This window comes from Melospiza melodia, chromosome 3 (assembly GCF_035770615.1).
Source record: "Melospiza melodia melodia isolate bMelMel2 chromosome 3, bMelMel2.pri, whole genome shotgun sequence".
Lineage (NCBI taxonomy): Eukaryota > Metazoa > Chordata > Aves > Passeriformes > Passerellidae > Melospiza > Melospiza melodia.
Genome location: NC_086196.1, coordinates 20074252 through 20096641, shown reverse-complemented (window position 1 = coordinate 20096641; position 22390 = coordinate 20074252). Strand labels below are relative to the sequence as shown.

The 22390-nt window shown below is 40.6% G+C and overlaps 1 protein-coding gene across 4 annotated transcripts in view; it reads right to left on the bottom strand.

The window, feature by feature from the left end:
* KLHL29 (kelch like family member 29) overlaps positions 1-22390 on the bottom strand; it is a 387440-nt gene that overhangs the window by 219556 nt on the left and 145494 nt on the right. For all 4 annotated transcript variants that reach the window (XM_063150912.1, XM_063150915.1, XM_063150913.1 and 1 more), the window contains one exon: positions 20686-20991. In XM_063150912.1, the coding sequence (XP_063006982.1) occupies positions 20686-20946 (261 nt within the window). In that variant the 5' untranslated portion in view covers positions 20947-20991. The remainder of the gene's footprint in view (positions 1-20685; positions 20992-22390) is intronic.

Below are 22390 nucleotides of genomic sequence, written 5' to 3'. Positions count from 1 at the left end.
TCCCCATCTGAAGACAAATGGACTTGCTGCAAACTTGTACTTTTGCAGACACTACTCTCAAAGTATCTCCGTTTAGTTTTAGATGAGCCTTTTCCAAAGCAAGGCTGCAAAGTCTATACCAGTACCCAAATGGAGAGAGATCAGCATCCAAAGTTACGCGACCGTGGTCCTGCCCTATGTCAAGGAGAAGTTTGCCATGTCAAGGAGAAGTTTGCCTCGTCAAGTCAATTTTTCAAAACACTCATGCTTGGGCCAACTCACTTTTCAGGCTCTTCAAAAGACCTTCCAGGATGGAAACACCCCAAAATGGTCTGAATATCAGCAAGAAATGGCTCTCTCGCTATGCTTGAATTTCAAAGGTGTCCCTATTCAAATAGCTCATAAGAGCTGCTCAAGCAATCCAACAGAGCCAGAATAAGGAAAAGTAAATAATATTAGTCCTGTATCTGCAGGAGGTGGAAGCTAAAAAATATAATTAGTGGGAGTCCTCAAGGACAGTCACTAGCTACTTTCCCTGAATCCTGCTGCTCCAATATTGTGTTGTGTTGCAAATGTCATTGATTTTCATTTTCTCCGTCTGAAACCCCAAACCTGTAATATTAAATAAGACTGAGGGAATTTCATTTTGTATCCAGAATACACTAAGCAGACAGCAACCCACTACTGTCTGTCCTAGCCCATTAACTTTATTAAAAAATTCAACAGAGCCGATTTCTGAAAAAGCAATTTATCAGTCTGCAGTACAAATACAGTACCAGTTCAAAGTTATTTTATTTGGATTTAGGTGTTCCTTGCCCAGCATGTACCATCAGACTTTTTAAGCTTGTCAAGATTGATAAAAAAACAGGTCACAAGTGTATGATAGGTATAATTGCCTTACTCTTCCTTAAGCCCCCTTTAAACAAAATGCATAGGCGTGTATTGCATTTCTTTACAGAAGAAGATAATTATTGCTGTCACTGTCACATTCACTTCTCAGTCTTGATAACAAATGAATTAAACCTGGCACATGACCAAAGGTCCTTCAGTTACCCTGTCAGTGCTAATTCAGGATACCATACATTTTGCATAGACTGGAGAAAGAAAGGAAGGATGGATCCAGCCATTATAAAGTTCAGAATTTGTTTAACAAGGAAGGCTTTGGTCTCCAGTTACACTCTGTGCTCCAACACAGTAGGTGAGTCTCCAGATAGAGGGAAAAAGAATTCAGATGACAAGATCCCCTGGACATTAATGGGTATCCCATTACCAAATCCTGAAACTCAGCTGATGTACACTGCCTTAACATTGCTTGACCTTTTTACACCTAAAAGTCCAACAGGTAGGTTTTAGATTCACAAAAGGAGACAGACTGCAAGAGCAGCTTGAACTCATTTATGACTTACTGTGGTTACAACAGCTAAAATAGACAAGAGACAAAAATAATCACAGCTCATGCTTGAGAGTACTCATTAAATTGACAGGGAAATCTCCCTTTACTCAGTTTGCTGCAAATTTATTGAAAACACTGCAAGTTTTTTCCCAAAAACTTGCAGTTTTACATGCAAACTACTTACACGAGATATCACATACAGTCTATCAATATTCTGTCCAATACCCAGCAAGTTCTAGTTTTCTGAACACATATTTATCTAAGCTTTTGGCAGTGGCAAACTTTTTCAGCAGCTGCAAGCTTTACTGACAATGTAGAACCAAATAAAGGTTTGCCTAAGAACTCCAATTCATAACTCGATGCCAAATTAGCATAAGTGAAATATGAGTATTTAATATAATAAAACATGAGCCGCAAGCACTGAGCCCATCCCAGGAAAAATGTGAAACCAGAAGGTATTTTAATGAAAATCTGGAAGCAAATATCACAGTCTAATATTTAAAAGTCATAAGAGTTAATTTTAGTTTGAAAGGAAATCATTTTTCAAAGTTCTGTATTCTGTTTAAAAACAGATTGAGCACGTTTATTAAATTAGCAGACCACTGCACTTATGAAATCCATAAGTCAGATCAATGGTGCACAGTCAGCTCTACAAAGTAATTGCTGGCTTCTCTCAAAATGGACAATCCAAAAACTTCCAAGGACTAGTTTTTCCCTTCATTATTTATAACGAGCAAAACATGATGCAATAGATCGTAATTCATAATGCTTTTTTAATGTTTTTATAGCACAACACTTGGACTCATTTCTAATCCTTTTGAATGACAGGTTGCCATTATTGAATTTCCATTAATATGAATTATGAGTACAATACATTTTACCTAATATTTTCTATCCCAGGACTAACGTGGTTCTACAATAAAAAAAATCCCATAGTCAGCAATTTTTTTTTAGAAATAGAAATCACAGCCATCAGAGATTAGTCTTCCTGCATCACCATGTATCTGACCACAATCTTGCATCCATTTTACTCCACAAACATAATTTACATGCACATTTATGGTCACAGAATCATAGAATACCTGGAGTTGGAAGGGACCCACAAGGATGATCAAGTCCAACTCCTGGTCCTGCACAGGACACCCCAAGAATCACACCATGTGCCTGAGAGCTTTGTGCAAACGCTTCCTGAGCTCTGTCAGGCTGGTGCTGTGACCACTGCCCTGGGGAGCTGCTCCAGTGCCCAGCCACCCTCTGGGCAAAGAAAGCTTTCCTAATATCCAACCTCCTCCTCCCTGACACACCTGGTTGTTAAAATACCAGCACTTGGGGAAGTGCCCAGCTATGGCTCCCAGGCAGCAAGGCAAGGCTTGCTCAGCAGGCTCAGGAAATTACTTGGTAATTTGGCCCAGGGAGTACAAGATGGACAGACACAACCAAGTCCTGTCCCTATGCATGCCTCCAGGCACTGATGTGAGCCTGAGGAACTCCTTCTCCCTTATGGAAGCAGATTGTAAGGATCAGGCAGATTCAAGCACACTTCAGATCTTTTTGTTTTGCTCACAGCAGCCACCTGCCATGGATATCTCTCCCTAAGAAACAGCAATTCATCTAAATAACGAAACCCATACTAAACAGTAGGGATGAGGACAGCCATCCTGAGCTCAACAGGGCTACTTGCCTGCTTGCAGGCAAGCCAATGCTTCATGTTTTATCACGTGGCAGAAAGACAAAGATACACGTGGTAAATGAAATCCCCAGGGTGCAGCTGTGGGCAGTACATTCTGGGGAAGGATGCATCCAGTGTACCTGCAGTATCAATCCTACTGGAGGCAGAGTACTGAGCTGTATGAATGCACAGTCTCACCTACCATGACTGTTCTTACCTTTTATGAACTAATTTAGCACTACCACCATAAAACATGCTTTAACATTATCACAGTACCAGTGAAATATGGCAGCTGCTTTGGACAAAAGCTGTTTTTTAATGGTCACCAATGAACTTTGCACAGACTTTGCGGTACCAGGGCAGAAAGGCAACACAGCATTTTTCTTTGATTTTCAAAACACATGTAGCAATAAAAATCTATTAAATGAAACAAAGAACTTCTCAAATGCCAGGAATGGTCTAGTCCCTGCCTTGCAGAGCTCACATCCAAAAATCACAAGAGAACGACATGTGATGAAAATAACACAAGAAACAAGCAAGTAGATGACAGGTAACAATGCCGAGTAGTACCATATGTGTTTCTGCACACACACTCCCAAAAAAGTATTCGGCAAAGTCTGCTCCTAAATACAGATGCATTCAGAAATACTCACAATCCAGCCATAATCAGAGGATTAGTCTTTGCCAGCATCATGGTGGTAAATAGTTCTTTAGGAGAAATCCTCGTACAAAGAGGCCGAGGGGCTTGCAAACAATCTCTGGAAGCACATGCCAGGCATAGAGGATAAACACAGCATTTATCAGAAATACAAACAAAAAGGTAATCAAAACCAGAGTCCTTGGAAAACAGATGGCAGGACTCAGGACACAAAAAGATACATGGGTGGAAGTAAATAGGGGGTTGCTTGAATGCTTCTGACATTTCTTTAAATGCCAGCTCATAATTACAACATCTTCACTACCACCTTGGAGGTAATACAGCCCCTCCTAGCAGAGGCCCCACGTTTTGTGGAGAGCTGCACTTCAGCATTTTGAGCTTCCGTCGTGTTCTGTCTTTTATTCTGGTGAGAATGAATAAGCAAACAGCAAACTCCCACTGAACACCTACTACTTCTGCTTCCATTCCAAGGTTTCCTCGTTGTTCAGTTCAATCTCTGGGTTCATTATACAGATTCAGATGAAGAGTTACACACTGAGAAGCACTGGTAGATAAGTGAGAGAAAGGGCAATATTTAAAGAAGTTTGAAGCACACAGCATACTCTATAAACACTCCACTGGAGAAGGGGAAATGAGTGGGGTGTAATCTTCTGCATAAGTTTACATGTGTAAAACCTATGCTAATAAAAATCAATCCTCATTCACTATTTGAACACAAATCCCATTAATAATTCCATTAAGCTATCACTTCAGCTCATTATTTTACCAGTTTGCAGTTCACTGTGTTCACTGACAGGATCTGCTGCTTTCCCTGAGGAAGAGGGGGGACAAGGCCACGCAGTCACATTCCTGTTCAATGCTCTCCCTCTGGCTGGCTAGCGAGAGGCACTCAGAAAAAGGGCATTTCCACTCTGTCCTACCCAGAAACAGGGTACACGGCCTTCCAACACACCCAGCACCCATCCCACCACTTGCCATCCAACATCCATGCCCGAATTCAGATTGCCCAATTATCAAAGCTACTCAGCATGCTTGCTCTACACTTTACTAAGTAGATACCTTAAAAAGCAGGAGGGAGGGAAGAAAATCGAACTGACATACAGACAGTAATACATAACAAGCAACACAGCCTTGTATTTCACACGTAAAAGCTTAGAGGGTACTGTGGACACAGGACAGATCTAGACAAAAAGAAAAACTTCCCTCAAAACCAAGTCCCACAACACAACACTTAAAACATGCTAAACATTCAGGGAGGCAACAGATAACATAATCACAATGCACAGCAGGGTCCTCAGTGAAAAATGCATACACGACTCTTGAAAGGTTATTACAGCAAATTTAAGCAAACCAATTGCACAAAGACCAGAGAGCAGCCAAACAGAGGTTTTCAGGTCTTGTGTTCTGATCACCGAAGCTCATTCCACACGGCTCAATTTGATCTAACAATCAAAAAGTCAAATGATATGAAGAAAGATATTTCCTCCAGTAAATTGAAAACGGTGGAGTGGGAGCTTATTTAGATTTGCCTCTTGCAACAGCATTTCTTTCCTTCTGTCTCCCTCCAAGCAGTGCAGCTCTCATAAAAAGATTTCAGCAGTGGAATGCACATTTGCACACTGGGCATCTCTGTACTCTCATTCTGTCCAGGAACACTCACCTCCAAAGGAAAAGCAAACAACCAGGGCACTGAACACAATGAAGCAGAAACACAAAGGGAAAAGAGCTGAGAAAAAGAAGCTCATTTCCAACAGTACTGAACAACTACCCCAGGCTGATATTGTTACATTTGACTGAACCTGACTGGCAAAACGCCCCACTATTAACCCCTAAGCTCTTCATCAAATAGACTCATGAACTGTTCTTCTACAAAGTATGATAGATTCAGCAGATTTTATGGTTGATTGGATTAAGAAAGTGAGTCCCCCAGAGGTCTTCAAAGTCTAACACCAAAGGTGAGGTGCTCCAAAGCTTTGTTTCTACAAGCTTTGTCTCTCTTCTGAGGGGAACTATCTCAAACATAACATATGGTCATGGATTTCTATCCAGATGTCATCACAAATGGACCAGTAGACATTTCCTATGAGAAATGCTTCTTCAGATAAAATATCTGGCACTACAAAGTCTCCAAATTTGTCAGTACTGGTGGAAAATCAAGGCCAAATCCACCCCACAAGAAGACACACTTACTAACAGTGCTGCTCTAATTTTGTTTGCCCACGCTGTGGCTGTGCTAGAAGGAGTGTGTGGTCTGAAACAGCCACATGTGGGAACACTAATTTTGGTTCATATGATGACTGAAATGCTGAAGCTGAACCAAAACCTCAGGTCTTTCTTGTTGCAGCGCTAGTAAGATGTGCCAGGAAAGTGGTCTGGAGCTCTCTGCTCATGGAATCAGGCAACTTCCATTAATAAAAGGCATTCATAATTCATCTTGAAAAAAATCAAGATGCATACATAACTGTACCTCAGGCAGCTGGAAACAGAAGCATGAGGATGAAAACAGGGCAGGACAAAAGGATACAACCACATTTCTGGAATTTACCCAGTCCTGGCAGCTAGCATAGGTTTATTGGGCTTTCATTGGTAGAAAGCAGTACTATTTTCTATTCATTGCTGTGGTGAGAAAAGAAGAGACAGGCTACTAAACAAAAAAACAACTTTGCAGGTAGTGAGAGGTGTTTCTACTTCAACACTTAATGGCTGTCATGATCTTTCATATCAGATGTATGTTAACATCTGTCCAATATCTAACACAATCTCTTATTTCCAAATACAACTGAAAATACCAAAATAATTTCCTGGCACAAGGCACATCTACAGAATGTATTCATTTTGATACAGAAACTCAATTTGCCAAAAATTGGTGGCCCATGTGCAAAACCTTGAGAAAAATTTCTGAAAACCAACTGACAAAACTCCGTAGAAGATACATTTCTAGACTCCCTTAGATTATGCATTTCCATTTTTTAATTGAAAAGTGAGTTCACAAACTATTCAAGTTGCTGTGACAATTTTCAGTAGGGTCAGACTTTAACATTTTAGTGCACAGGTACACTGCCCTAATGCAAAGACAAAGTGGAGATGTGCTTGTGCTCCTTATTGTTCAGATACAACTCAGTCAAGTATGAAACTGTGGAGTCAAGTAAAACCAATTACACTTGCCTCAAACACAAAATTGTCCCAATAACTAGAAAACAAAACAGAGCCAGGACCTGTTATATGGCTCTAAGGCCAAATTATATGGCCTGGCCACGTTCACAGGATTATACACTTTTACCCTCCAAAACAAGGTGGCTATATCCAAACTGCCAGTTGGGAATGGCTGCTGGCTCTTGCTAATCCCTAGGTCATGCCTGGGAATTGTTTATGACAGCACTAGCCGGTCCAGGCTGAGCACAAGGCAGAGCCTGTGCTAACAATTTAATGGTATAGATGGTCAAGTTCCAGCTCTTGGGCTTGTGCCCTGGCACTGCTTGATCTGCTCAGGGAGACCTCGCCAAACACAGTTGTACTGTGAGCAGAGCTGGCTGGAAGACAGACAAAAAAAGAGCATCCAACCAAATTTAAATCTTGAAGAGTTGTCATGATTCCCTTCGTTATTCTTCGGGTTTTGTTTTGTTTTTGCTTTTTTTCCTTTGTTTTCCAGATAGTCCTATTTCCACTGAGATGTTGCATTTGCCAAAATAACAGAAGGTCAAAATAGTTGTGATACGTGCCCAGTGCATTTCATTTCTTACCATGATTCAGTGGCAGTAGCCAACAAGTGATGGTGCTTCCAGTACAGTCAGGAATGCTGTGGGAAGTGTCAGAAGAGTTTAAATCAAGTGTCTGATGGAAAATGGGACAGGACGGGAAAGATGTCGAGACTGAAGTAGAAAGGTAAAAAGATAAATGAATTAAATTAATTGGTCCACAAACTTTGCAGCATTGCCTAAGCTTTGCTTTGTGTCCCAGTTCAAAGAGTTGGATGCAAAAAGCGCACTGCTCAACAACTGCTCTGACTGCCTTATCTCTCTCTGGTTTTGAACCACTTTCTTTGATCCACACCAAAAGAATGATACAAAAGGTCTTTGCTGCAGAGCAAATTCACTCCCTTGCCAACAGCTCAGAAGGTGAGGTGAGCAAGACTGCCTTTGCAGACTTATAGCCAAGGTCAAGGTGACTTCCATAACTACCTTTGTGTGGCACGTGCCACCTCTCTCTTCTCTGAAGGAAACTTTTTAGGAGAGTCTAGCCTGACTTTCTTCCAAGACTTTTCCACAGCTTTCACCACCAAAAAATAACCAACCTGGTTTCATGGGAAGGGGCTCTGGAAAGTGACCATGTATAATTCCTCTTCAGAGCAGGCAAAGACAACACTGGATTGCACAGGGCTTTGACCACTTGAATTCTGGGTAGCTCCAGGATATGCAGCAACATCTCAGTGCATTTGCGCTGGTATCTGGCTATCCTCGGTGTGAGCTTGCTTTCTTTCTTTTTCTTTCTTTCTTTCTTTCTTTCTTTCTTTCTTTCTTTCTTTCTTTCTTTCTTTCTTTCTTTCTTTCTTTCTTTCTTTCTTTCTTTCTTTCTTTCTTTCTCTTTTCTTTCTTTCTTTCTTTCTTTCTTTCTTTCTTTCTTTCTTTCTTTCTTTCTTTCTTTCTTTCTTTCTTTCTTTCTTTCTTTCTTTCTTTCTTTCTTTCTTTCTTTCTTTCTTTCTTTCTTTCTTTCTTTCTCTTTCTTTCTCTCTCTCTTTCTCTCTCTCTTTCTCTCCTTTCTTTTCTTTCTTTTCTTTTTCTTTTCTCTTTTTCTCTTTTCTTTTCTTTTCTTTTCTTTTCTTTTCTTTTCTTTTCTTTTCTTTTCTTTTCTTTTCTTTTCTTTTCTTTTCTTTTCTTTTCTTTTCTTTTCTTTTCTTTTCTTTTCTTTTCTTTTCTTTCCAGAAATTCCTTTGCTGACGTTTGTGTGCATTGTCTTTTCTCTTTCCACTTCCACTCCTGAGAAGACTCCACTGCACTATTTTATAGGACAGCCACCTAGCACAACCTGAGGAATAACATAGTCCACAGGGAACTGAAGGGGAACACAAAGTAAAGTTGGGGTCTCTCTGGGTCAATTTAGAGTTGTCATCCTCTACTATTTGACTTCTGATTATTTTAGAAGTGTCCTCTGTCACCCCACTTGGTGCACTGCATCCAAGAGCACCCCCCAGTCTCTAAAGAGCACTGACACCAAACTTGAACTGCCCTGTCCCTTTGCCAAGTAACCACTGGCAACTTACAGGAAAACTTGGGAATGATCCACTTAACACAGAAATGGAAATGAGCACTAAGAGAATTGGGATTGTTCAGCCTGGGTGTTATTTAATTGCAGCATTCTGGTACCTGAAGAGAGCTGACAAGAAAGCTGGAGGGAGACTATTTTACAAGAGTGTGGAGTGACAGGACAAGGGGGAATGGCTTCAAACTTAAAGAGAGTAAGTTTTGATTAGGGATTAGAAAGAATTTCTTTACTGCGGGGGTGGTGAGGCACTGGATGGTGAGTTGTGGCTGCCCCATCCCTGGAAATGTTCAAGATCAGGTTGGACAGAGCTCAGAGCAACCTCCTCTACTGGGAAGTATTCCTACCCATGGCAGGGGGTTGGAAATAGAAGTCCCTTCCCACTTAAACCATTCAATGATTCTATGGAATGAATTTATTGTAAAATTTGTAACAGCTGTACAAATCACAGCTGAGATGACAATTTGAAATATCATTATCCTGCAGCGCTCCTGAGCTAAACTTTATTGCACAGCAGTACCATATTTCTAAGCAGACTGAGAAAACAAGGTGAATGGCAGCTTTGTAGGTTGCAAACAATGCATGTGTGATCCATATCTTCAAAACCTCTACATATCTGTGTCTTAATCAAAGCGGTGCATCTGAGATAATTATTCATGTGTATGATGACCCTAAAAGTCATCAATTCTACACATCAGACACTTTGGTCACAGGAAAACTATCAGTAGGATTATTGTGAGCAGTAGAAAAAATGTTTATGAAATGGAGTTTAAAACTTCATAAGCAAGAATGGAATTAATACACTCAAATTTTCCTCTATAATCCAGCTTGAAGAACCTTGCAAAGATAAATGCTAGACCTTTAAAAGCAGGGATGATAAAGATAATTAATGGAAGCTTAGAAAGATAATAATGTCTCAAATCCATGTGGGGTATAACTATTGCTCAGCTTTTGAGGAAAAGGAAGATAAATTATTCAGTCTTACTCCATCCCAGCATGAAGTAAAAATTCTAAAGGAAACAAGCTGTTCAAAAGCAAAACTGTGATGACTATGCCAAGATAGGAGTTAGGCTCAGAAGACCTAAAATAAATCCAAAGTTCTGGAATTTATTGGCCGATGAGGATTCTGGGTATTGTTTTAAAGTAAATCAACAAAACCTCTGCCTCAGGAAATATACTGAAGAGTTGATTCAATTCTAGGATTTTGTCAGGATATTATAGAATGCTTTTGATTGGAGGGGACCTCTGCAGATCATTTGGCTGTCTCCTGCTCAAAACAAAGCACATTTTGATGTTAGGTCAGAGCATTCCTTGTCATGTGTAGCTGAGTGTGCATAATGTGTCCATCTTCCTATGGAGATTATGCAGCTGTATTGGGACTTTCCTCAGTTCTGGACCCTGCACCTACACTAACGTGTAACAAACAGGAGGAGCTTGTAGCAAGGTGGAGATCAGTCTCTTCTCCCAGCTGACAAGCAATAGGACAAGAGGAAAGTTGCCCCAGGGGAATTTTAGACTGGATATTGGGAAACATTTCTTCATTGGAAAGATTTATCAAGCATTGAGAACAGGCTGCCCAGGGAAGTGGTTGAGTCATCACCTCCAAAGGTATTAAAAGACGTGCACATGTGGCACCTGGGGACATGGCTGAGTGGTGGCTGGGCAGTGCTGGGCTAATGGTTGGATTCAGTGATCTTAAAGATCTTTCCCAACCTAAATATTCCTGTGATTTTATAAACAGCAAGAAGCACTGTTTTACTGAGAGGATGACACAGCACTGTCGCAGGTGGCTCACAGAGGATTGGGGTCTCTTTCCTTGCAGATACTCAAGGTCCTCTGAACATGGTCAAGGTGAACCTGCTTGAGCAAGGGGGCTGGACCAGACAATCTGCAGAGGCTCCTTCCAACCTCAATGACTGTTGTGTTTCACTTGCCAGCTGACAAATGTTTCACTTGATGTATTACTTCAGTGGTTTTGAAAGCAGGGGCTTTGTATAACCCTTTAGAATTAAAGGATAACATTAATTATATATAATATTATAATGTAAGCAGTATATAATCTTAAACATTCAAATGATACAGCCAAGAAAGCTGCTTCTTCTGGGTGTGTTTGTGCAAAAACTTAGACATAGTAAATATTATTCACATACTTCCCAGTGCTTTGTTTCAGGATTACCACAAAAGACCTGGGATCATAAACAGTAAGAAATAATGCTATGATATGAAGAATTTATTACTAGTTACTATTCATTATTTATATGGTGGGTGCATATCATTTTACACACAAACACCAGTTCACAGACAGTATTTATTTCTCTGCAGAACTTCTACAAGCTCTGTTTTCCAAAGTGAACCAGTCTGGTCATGCTAAATTGTAGTGGGTAAGAACCACATATGTTTCATCTTGACAGGAGCAGAGAACAACCAAAACCAGCAGAGGCAGACCAGCCTTCGGGAGAATTTGGAATAGTCAGTTCCTCCAAACCAAAGCAAACGTGCATTTTGTTTCCTGAAAAGTGCCTACTTCATCCAAGAACAGCGTGTTACAGCAGCTAGCCATCACTTGAACACTCAGTAATGCCTCAAATTCCAAGAGAAACCCCAACAAAATAACTTGGTTATCCTTTTACACACGCTCCTTTTAAAAGAAATGTGAGATTATAAATCTTCATCAGAGCTGCTTCTACAGAGTGAAACCAGAGTCAGGGAAAAGTGTGAGGAATTCCTTCCATGGTCTCCCTTACAGTGCTCTCACAGGCATTGACAACTGTGTAAATGCAGGGCATTGGGAATATTTCTCTGTCTGCTCTGGGGTGCCCTGACCCCCAGGGGAGCACTGACTTTGACCCTCATTCATGAAGAAAGTTTCCTAGACTTCAAGATAGACTAGAATCCACAAAAGTGTGAAATGGATTACAGAGATTAGTGTAGGTCTATCACTTAGTAAGAAATTTAAGTTTTAAGATTTTTAGTATGTTGTGGATAGAAGCAAAAGAGAGAGCACAGAGTGTCATCCCAGGTTTCTTCTTCATGCTTCTTCATTCTTCTTCATGGGTTTGGGTGGCATTTTGTAATTAAGCAGAAAAGTCCGCATTGCGGGTTTTTTGAAATCAGTTATTGAGTTAAAAAAATAATAATCTAAGTGTCAATTATCAATGAAATAGTTTAGTCTTAAAAGACCTTGTAACAAAAGATTGTTAACCATTTTGTGCCTTCTAATAAAAAGCTGCCAAACTTGCAGTAATGAAACTGTTTTGCTAATAAAAAATAATAAACACTGAAGTCCAAACACAAATTACTATCTCAAGTGCCTTCAATCCAAACCCAGAAAAACTGACTAATACCCCCAAAGACAATGAACCTGTTTGGTCCACTCCCAAGGAAGTGGGTCCGTGTATTTCCATTTCTGCAGGAGATGTCTGCACCTCGTGGCACTGTGGGGACGGAGGGACATCGCAGCTGTAACAGGATCCTGGCACTGCCGCCCTCGCTCGAGCAGCCCAGCCTGCCCACACCTCACGCCACAGAGTCACAAGATCCCCACAAGCTCCTCCTCGAGGTCTGGGCATTTTTTCAAGAGGATTTTCAGGATTGTAGACAGGGCAGTGGTGATGTTTTACCGTCAGTCTGGAGTGTCAGCCCTGGCAGATCAGAGCTTCCCTGTATGCCCAGGGCACTCCAGCCCGTGTCCAGGTTTGAAGGTGCAGCACCCCCTGTTCAGAGTGCAGAGTTTAATGTCCTGTTTTTCACTCCCAGGGACACATTTATTTTCGTGTCTGTCAGCTTCACAGACAAGTGCTGCATCAAGGAGGAACTCAAGGCCCATGGAAATCACAGGGAGAAGTGAAGCTTTTCTCCCTTCTATTTCTTTCTTTCTTTTTATTCATTTGGTTCATTTGTTTTGCAAGCTGAGGAAATCGATGTCATCAAGAAAATACTACATTTGTCATACATATAATGCATTTTCCTTCTGCTGTGCCTTAAAACTGCGTCTTATAAAAATTACCATTGTTTTCCTGTTGTAATAAAAATTATGGTATGCAGACATCCCACCCAAACAGTTGAACAGCTCTCAAACTGTTTACATCAGGCTCCTTTATACCTCAATCAAGCCATCCATCCCCTCAATGATTTCTCTGACATTACCCTCTTCATGCAACGCCAAAATCAGAAATTACCTTGCTGAGAAAGTATCAGCTTTCTTGAAAATAATTTCCAGGCCCTACCTATTAAGCATTGACAGCCAAATAATAGGAAACCACCAAGTGATTCCCTGCAAAATTCTTTTTGTGGCCGTGTTTGATGCTGACAATAGCATTACATTCCTAAATTACAGCAACCAACCTCAGGATTATATGCACCTATGACTCAGAGAACCTGCCCTCCTTTAGAAGTGCTGCTCCTTGGAAATAAACCCTCCAGTAACCCACATCAAATCACAGGCAAGGCAATTCCCAGGCCTTTTTATCTTGACAGGAGGCTGGGACAAATTTTATAATGAAACACCCATGACTCCTGAATGACAGAAGTATATATTTTGCTTTATTTTGAATGGACAATCTGAAACTAATACATGTGAAAATGATGCAATGCTGAGAAAGAAATAAAAAATAAAAAATAACTCTCAATAATTTCAAAGAAACAGGCACTTAAATCCTGGCCAACACAAATTTTATTTAGGTTTTATGACTGATATTTATTCCTTTTGGAAGTCAAGAGATTTTTTTCTTTAAAGTGCCAAAGCCCAGAAATACTCCTTTTTCTTTATCCAAAGCTGTCATGATTATGACCTTGTAAGTATTTGGCGATGTCAATTAGTGCTTCAAAAATGCTGCCTTTCATCTTCAAATGGAACTGGGCCTAGAAACTGGCCAGACCTCTTAGCTCTTTCAACAGATGATAAACACACTGCAAGTAAAAAAATCCCAGCAGCTTTTTATGACTTTACAGATTAATGAGCATGCCAGGGCTTTCCAACCTATTTTGGTCCAATAATGTATTTGCTAAATAAAACCTGCATTTTGTATGTTCCAATTTCTACAGTACTAAAAAATATGTACAGATGCATCTGAGAAAAAATCCTGAAATGAGAGGGTAGGAGGAAGTGGCAGATCATCAGCACAGTCTAAGCCCTAGGGCCAGAGATCATTAGGAACAGCCTTTTAGAGAGGAGACTGGAAAACACCTAAGACATCTCCACTTCCTTCAAAGGGAAGAATCTGTTCCTCTGCTTCAATACCTTCATCATAGCAGTTCTGGAACCCATCACCAATCTCCCCTTGCTCTCTTCTGCCCTGGTGGTATGAATACAGCCCAGGAGTTGTAACTTTTCTGTAGTGGCATAATGCGATTACTTCAGCAGAAGTCATTGCTCAGATCAATTCACAGACATTTTTTGTCAATTTGTATTTAGAGGAAAGAAGAATGTGTCCTGAGAGTCAATGACCAAATCTATCTGCTTCCTCCTCTCATTCCTTGTTCATGCTGTTGATTCCTCAAATGCAACTCTGAAAGTAACTCTCTAGTTTGAGGATACAAATACGATACCATAATAGGCTTTATTTTGGGGCACTCTGCTGGTTTCAGCCTTGCTGGGCTGGTGTGATGGCACATCATGGCCAACGTAATTCACTCTTTCTCTCTCTCCTTGCTTGCAGACTACTTACAAAAGCCTCAGTCTGGCAGCTGCAATCCAGTTAAATTGTGTGTCAGCCCAAAATGTAAATTTTACAAGCTTAGTGAGTTTTCAAGCCTAAACAACCAGGAGAATGTGATATGGGTGCCAGAGAAAACCTGTCCTTTTGTTCTGTTACAAACCATCAATGTTATGTACTCTGGGCATTGCTCTGATTTCCTAAGCATTCATGTCATGGTCTGCCATAATCAGAGCTTCATGTGCATCAGAAGTCTCTGCTTAGGTGGGAACAGACTTGCATCTCATTTACCAATGAAACATGACTCTATTTTAGAAATGTGTCCAGAGGTAAAAATGTGTTTCTTGAAAACAAAAAAATCACTGCTACAATTTTACATCCAGCAACTGAAGCCTTGTGTACCATCACAGTCATTTGCCAAAAGAATCTGAGGATCTTTAAAACAGCTCTTGCCACTGGACTGTGCTTGGGCTGGTCAGCTATGTCATGTCCACATCAAAGAATCACCAGGCTGTTATCTGAAATGGTGACAAAAATATGCCAGCTCTCAGTACAAACCCTAGGGGAGGGGAAGAACAGCTTTCACAGAGAAGCTGGAAGAGCAAATCCCATCTATTTCATCACTGCATATTTTGACTGTTTTCTAGCAACTGTTGTATTCCAATATTTATAATCTCTCTCTTTATGCAAGCATCTTATGTTTTATAATAAAATGAGTACATAAATTTCAGTTACTGTAGCAAAGCAAATTGTTGTATGTAATTAGTCATGTACAACATAAGGCGTAACTTGAAAAACAATTCGTGTTTATTCTTCCTCTGCTTAATCAATATTTTAAATATTTGTGGAAGCTGTACACCAACTTTGCAAATCACCACCTCCTAAGTGAGAGAAACAGAACAGACAACACAAATCCTGCAACCTACTGCAAATCATCAGCATCTGACAGGCTGCTGTTTAGGGAGCTACATTTTCTTGGCCCGTGAAAGAAAGAAGAATATAACATTTTACTTCTAAGCTGTTTCCCTTTATTCCTTCTTACAGTGCATTCCTCAGCCACACTGACTTGTTTTTCCTTTACCACAAGAATTTTCTTCCCTCTCCACTTGTTTTTAATGCTATTTAGTTAGCACTGATGCACAAAGTCAGTGGTGGCTACTTCTCTGCCTGCAATCCTTCCCTGACTTTCCAGAGAGGTTAACAAATGTTTGATCATCACTGTCTTCCCTCCCACTGCATAACCCGTGGCTAACCACAGTGGGATAAACTCTGGTAGCAAAAACACACAAGTCTTAAATACTAAAGAAGTACTGTGAGAACAGGAGGCTACAATCACACCTCAGTTACACTATTTAAAGACTTAAAACTGCACAGCTATCCCTGAGCTCAGCTAGAGAAAATTTTATCAAAACTGAAGACCGGTGTTTTTGTAAAATTTGTCATAGGTTTAACCTTGAGAATAACAAATCATTAAGTGTTGGGGGACTGAAGAATCAATTTATGTTCCAAGCAAAGGGTTTTTAAAATTAAGGTTGAAAAAAAAATTAGATATCGCCTGGTGGTGCACAGATTCTGTTGATGTATCAATCTTTTCAGGCATTTAAAAATAATATAGAGATGATAAAAGTAAATGTTCTATAACCAAAAAATCTCTTGGTAATAAAATTTCAAATTACAGCCCATGACAACACTTCTAAATTGAAGCTGTGATACAGGAGCTTTGATGGAGAAAATTGTACAAGTAACTCGCAAAGTAATTCGGAAAAGCAACAAAGAATGAAGGTGCTGCTGAGATGAACAGAAAACATAGCTGGAATGGTGTGCAGCATCCTTAAATGAATTTCAGACTGTTTTGTTGCCAATATCTTAAGCAGTGCTGTAATCTTATAAGGATTTCTTGGATAGTTTCCATCGACCAATAAATAACCTCACTACAGAAAAAAACCCAAACCCCACCAAGTATAGAACCAGCTCTGAACTTAATCATCATACATGGCTGAGCTCAGAGCCTGGAAGATTGATCCAAACACAGAGTTTATTGGCGAGATTTCCCCATTCCTATGGACTACTGGTAGAGGGGTTGAGGAAATATCTCTGACTCATCCCTCCAAACTGTGCTGCCCCTGGGTGCCAGTCTGTGGCCCAACCCTTTGGGTACAGAATCAGGGTAGAAAAACCTAATTGAGTAAAAGAGTTGAAACTTTGCTCATAGTGGCACAGAATGAGCAGAAAACCAAAAATCACTACCTCTGGGTGCCTCACTTTCCCTGTCAATACACTGGCTGTGCAGCATCAAACTATTTCTTAGAGGTTGATGAGGCTTAAATAGTCTTTCTGATATTTTCTGGCAGTCTCCAATGAAATGTGTTATAGCAGTGCAAAGTATCATTTTGTTCAGCAAAAACGTTGGGAATAGACGGCTTTTCTGTTTAAATAACTCAGACCAAACATCCATAACCACTTAAAGGTGGCAGATCCACTAAGTGTGATTTGTACCAAAGCATCTGTGGTAAGAAGGTTACAGGTACGCTTTGAGAATAAATTTCAAAGGTCTGCAAAGTATAATTAGTTCTAAAGTTCTCCTACACATTAATAATTAGTAATAAAAACCTTCTAAAGTCCTCCACAGAAAGTAAAAAGCTCTTCCAGAAGCATGAGAACATAGACCAAGCCCAACCCCCTCACAGCTAGTCTTACATATCCTAAGCTTCCCCTGATGATGACTTCATTTTTTTTCTCTCCTTTCCAATGCTTTTTCTATTCATATCACGTAAGTCTGGCAAAGTCTTTAATCTTACATACATTTACATAATTTTAAAGACCATGGTTCAGCCAGATTAGGTAGACTAGTGGTCCTTAAAACAATTTATCGATAAATTCCCTGAACAATTCCATCATGCAGCAAGTCATACAGTCCAGTTACATGTCAGAGAGAAAAGAAGTTTTTTCCCCCATTTTGAATTTGTCACTTTAGGATTCAGTTAACCTTGAGCTGAAGGATGGGAACATGACCAATATCTGCCAACGCAGGTACCCAGAAGACAGATCCTGTCAAACAGACTTCGCTTCAGTCTTTGACAACACCATGGCTGTTTGATAATTCATAACTGAGGACAATGCCATGTATATGTATTTTTAATAACTACTGAATTAAGCACTTTGGCAAAAAAAGTCTGAAGCAATTATTGGCTATAAAGACACGGAAACAGAGGAAGGGAGCAGTTTTATCCCCATAAAAAGGAATGGTGAGTCTGATGCTGAAAGGATGCATATGGTTTGGGTATCTAAGTTTTAGCACCCATATTTTCAAAGGCAAATGAAGAATGGAGGGGATGCAAAAGATACAGAGTTATTTGAAGGCTACTGAAACTGGTCAATAGAAGGAAACAAGAGGAATCACAAAAGGACTGAGAACAGACTAGTTGATTTACAAAAAAAAACCAAAGCAAACTTTTAACTGGGAAGATAACAAGCAAGAAGGAACCCAATCTGAAGGGCTATAGATGGTAGCTCTCTGTGGTTCGAGACTGTCAAACCAGCTCTGGAGGATATACTGAAGTCAAAACTGGTACCTGCATGGGAGAAAGAGCCCCTTCTGACCCCAGCCTGGGGCAGCACTAGTGGCTGTACTTATCTCCTTGGACAAAAAGTCAAGGAGAACCAGGCTATCAATCTTCTGGCTTCACGACACCTATCCAGGGTTCACCTCTTGTGTGGGGCACACCCTCGCCACTGAGTTTAATGACCTGCCATAGTGCTGGGGGAGGTCCAGCCTGCAGAAGGGCAGCTCAGCAACCAAATATCTCACTCCCAAAACAGAACTAACAAATCCAGCTGTTAGATGTCACCTATCCCCCATTACCTGGTACCCAATAAAATTACTGACACAAATTGTTGCAAAAGGTAGGCAGGCTGTGATCTCTCCATAGCTCAAAGCAACTAAGCACATGCTTGATTTATTGTTAAAATATTGTTGCATTTTTAATTCTTATTTTTTATTTTTAAAAGAAAGCAAGTAACCACATTGTTTTTCTAACTTGTGATCTCTTCAATATATAGATGCAATTTGTTGTGCCTAGCCATTAGCTGGATTCTCCCAGGGAAAAGCCTTGGCTGGTTACACTGCTGACCACAAGTGTAAATCTGCTGTGTGTGAGGGAGAGACACAGGCAGGCAGGGTGAACAGAAGTGTGCATGTGCACCTGATGTTTTTTGTGACACCATTTCACATTATTAGTAAGAAGCCTGCTAGGCAGCATACCCTTACATCTCTGTTTACCCTACCTACCTACCTACCTACCTACCTACCTACCTACCTACCTACCTACCTACCTACCTGCCTACCTCTCTTACTTCTTCACATTTTTTCCTTATTCAATACATGCAAGTTTGAATTTTTAGTTAGAGCTCCTTAGTTGATTGAGAGCAGAAGCTGGGGCAAAAACTCTATGCATTTTTATACACTTATTTTATGGGAGATTACACAGCTGATTAACAGTTCTCAGAATAAAAAGTGTCTCCGGTTACCTCCATTCTTGTCTATTTATTGCTTTTGATCTATTCATGCCAAAACATTCTTACTAATGAAAGTCATCAGAAAATTGTCTAATAAGGTAATTTAGAAGACAGTTCATATCTAGCATATGATCAAAAGGCACTTAACTTGCTGTTCCTGCCTCCTCTCCCCCAATAAACACATGGTTTACTAGCACTGATAAGCTTCAAAATGGTTTTGAACATCTGGGAAAAGGGCTGATCAGCTCCAGACAATTGTTGGACTCTAAGCAGACCCAGGAACAAAGGTCATGATAAATGACACCACTGCTTTAGCTCCAAAATTGCTTCAATCATCTCCAGACAAAGCATGATTGAAATGCATCTATCACTGGATAGCATCTGGAGAACACTAAAAATGTTTTGATCAGAATCTGAGTATCTTCTTCCAAATGATAATAATTTTTAAGATGCCACGGCAAATTTTTACAACTACACTTTAGGCTAATGTTTCCTTCTGTAGCATTGACCTTGTTTTTCTACAGTGTGAAAAAAATCAATATAATAATGGTACTGCAGCAAAATTTCAGCTTGCTCTTGGCTTACTTTAAATAACTTCATTGTCTCCTTTCCCTCTGTCTACATCTGCTGCATTTGGCACTTTCAGTTATTAAAATGAAACCAAGTTGAAAGAAAATGTTAAATATCATAAAAAGAAACCCAGCAGTGCTTCTGTCTCACTTTGCCAGCACTGTGGTCACCTTTACCATTTGCCAGGTTGTTCTGTTTCCAGCTGTTCTACTTGAATCTGCATGCAAAAAGAAACCCCAGCTTTCTCCAAAAATACCAAATGTACTTTGCAGTTCTACAATGAGTTTGTTGCTTATTTTTTTAAAGGAAAATGCACCCTCTTCCCTCCAATAATATATTGGAACAAAAAAGCCCAATAGTTTACGAGTGACTTCTGTTCTTTGGTGCTTAACATTTTCTCACTCCTAAGTGTGCATTTTTGCACAAATGAGAGAGCCTGGTTAGAGCAGTTTCACAGATTCACTCCAACCTGCATTAAGAACAAGTCTTTGAGAACCTTACAGGAAACTATCAGCTAAAGGGAAAACACCATTCAGCCAAAATGATGACTTTTAGACACTTTCCACTCCCTCTGGATGAGAGCCACATCCAGTTGCTGTCAACCACAGCTCTGCCTTGGTCAACAGACAAGAAGAGCATTCCCAAAATGGGAAAAAGGGAGCATTAAGTTCCAGGGGAAACCAAAGAAAGCTCAAATGTAGGCAGTGGTGAAAGGAAGGAAACATGTGCTCTGCCTGGGCCTCTCAGAAGCATGGAGACACTCAGTCTTAGAGCAAGAAAGACCTACTCTGGTGTATGTACAACACAGAAAAGAATTAAAAAGACACAGACTGCCGAAATAAATTCATTTTCCTACTCTTGGCTATCCCATGAACGCAAGCCTTACAAAGGGACAGATGACGCTCCATCTCTAACATCCCTTCAAGTTATCAACCCCGTTTAAAAAAAATAAATAAAAAAGGCAAAAAAATAAAAAAATCTGGATTCTTACTTTGGTACTGGAAGCTGGGGAGGAGTTGGCCACCAGGCTGGTGATGACCTCGCTGCTGCCGGTGGTGCAGGCGGCGGTGGCGGGCGTGGGGAGGCGCGCGGGCACGATGGGCAGCGGCAGCAGGCCGGGCCGGGAGCTGCTGGTGGTGCTGGCGGCGCTGCTGCAGCTGGTGCTGCCCACATGGGTCCCGTTGGAGCTCCAGTCCCGGCGCTCCCAGCCCGCGCGGTAATCTCGCTCGAAGCGGCTGTGGTGCCGGGACATGGCGCTGGAGGGCAGCTGCGGCTCAGGGGGAACTCGAGAGCCGGCCTGCAAGGGTAAGGACACACAGGAGTTAGGGATGAGGGCCCAGCACAGGGACTGTGCTCTGCAACCACCAGGCACCACCCTGTCGTGCCTTCTCTGCCTCAGGAGAGCACTGCTTCTCCTCTTTTCCCAGCAGAACAGCAAGACACTATTCACAGTGCCATAGTGAATATTGATCTAGAACACAAATGAGAATTTAGACAAGTACAAGGACACAGTGGAGAGCTCAGTCCCATAGACCTGAAGAAACACCATCTGCCTCTTCATCAAAATAACAAGCAAAGGCACACAAATTGTGAAAAGCCAAGTCAGAAGAGAGTCATAACTCAATATTCTGACAACAGGAAAACATTCCCAGCAGCTCTATCTTTCCATTTTCTCAGTAGCCTTCACATTTTTTCTGTAGCTTCTTTTCTGTACCTCACACACGACCAAATACAGATGCTAAAGATCAAAGAGAAAAACAAATCTACCTGCTAAATCTACCCATTACTTCTCTATTTTCAAAACCAATACTGCTTCACACAGCCCCTTGTTTGCTAGACTCCTCACTGGAAGCTCCTCCAGGAATATTTCACTCTGTGACACCTCCCCACAGCGAGGATGCCCTACAGGAGGCAGCCCAAGATGTTCTGTCTCCTCCCATGTTTCTGGCTAGACTTTAAACTCTTAATACACATAGGTGATCTATGACCAAGTTGTTCTATGATCACTCTGTCCTTATCACCCCTCAGTCTTTGTTATCTACAGACTGTATCTGCCAGGTGAGGGATGTCTAAACACAATGTTGTGGGTCAAGACTCCCAACATCTAATCTTACTTCTCATAATTATATGTTACATAGCCTAGAGCAGTTACTGAAGTCTTCCTGGCAAGGTCTCCTAATGTGCAGAATGGTGGCAATAATGCCATTTTCCCAGCAGAGCTCTGAGTAAGTGAAAGTTTACAGCATTTGCAATAGAAGAAACAGTATAAATAAATTCTAAATGTATTTATTTCCATAAATAAATAATGAGTATCTAGGTCACTGCAGCACCTAATTTATTTTATTTGCATCACACAATCCACTAAGTTCTTTGTAATAATGATATCAGGTCAGTGGAAGCAATGTTGTTTCACAAATTCTTAGATACAAAAATGGATGGTAAAAATATCTGTTTATAAGGATTGTGGAGGGAGCCAGAACTAAACTCACCCAGAAACTTTAAGGTAAGAAACTTTTTAAGAGAGATAAAAAACTTAGAAGTGTTATAAAACAGTGTGCCTATCACCAACATTAGTTATTCACCTGGTGGAAATTAAAAAGGCAAAGAAAACCAATCATTATGCCTAAAGGATGAAAGATTCACCTGGTTCACTAGACAGCTGAGAGTAGCTGAGAGCTGGTTCACTAGCTGAGACA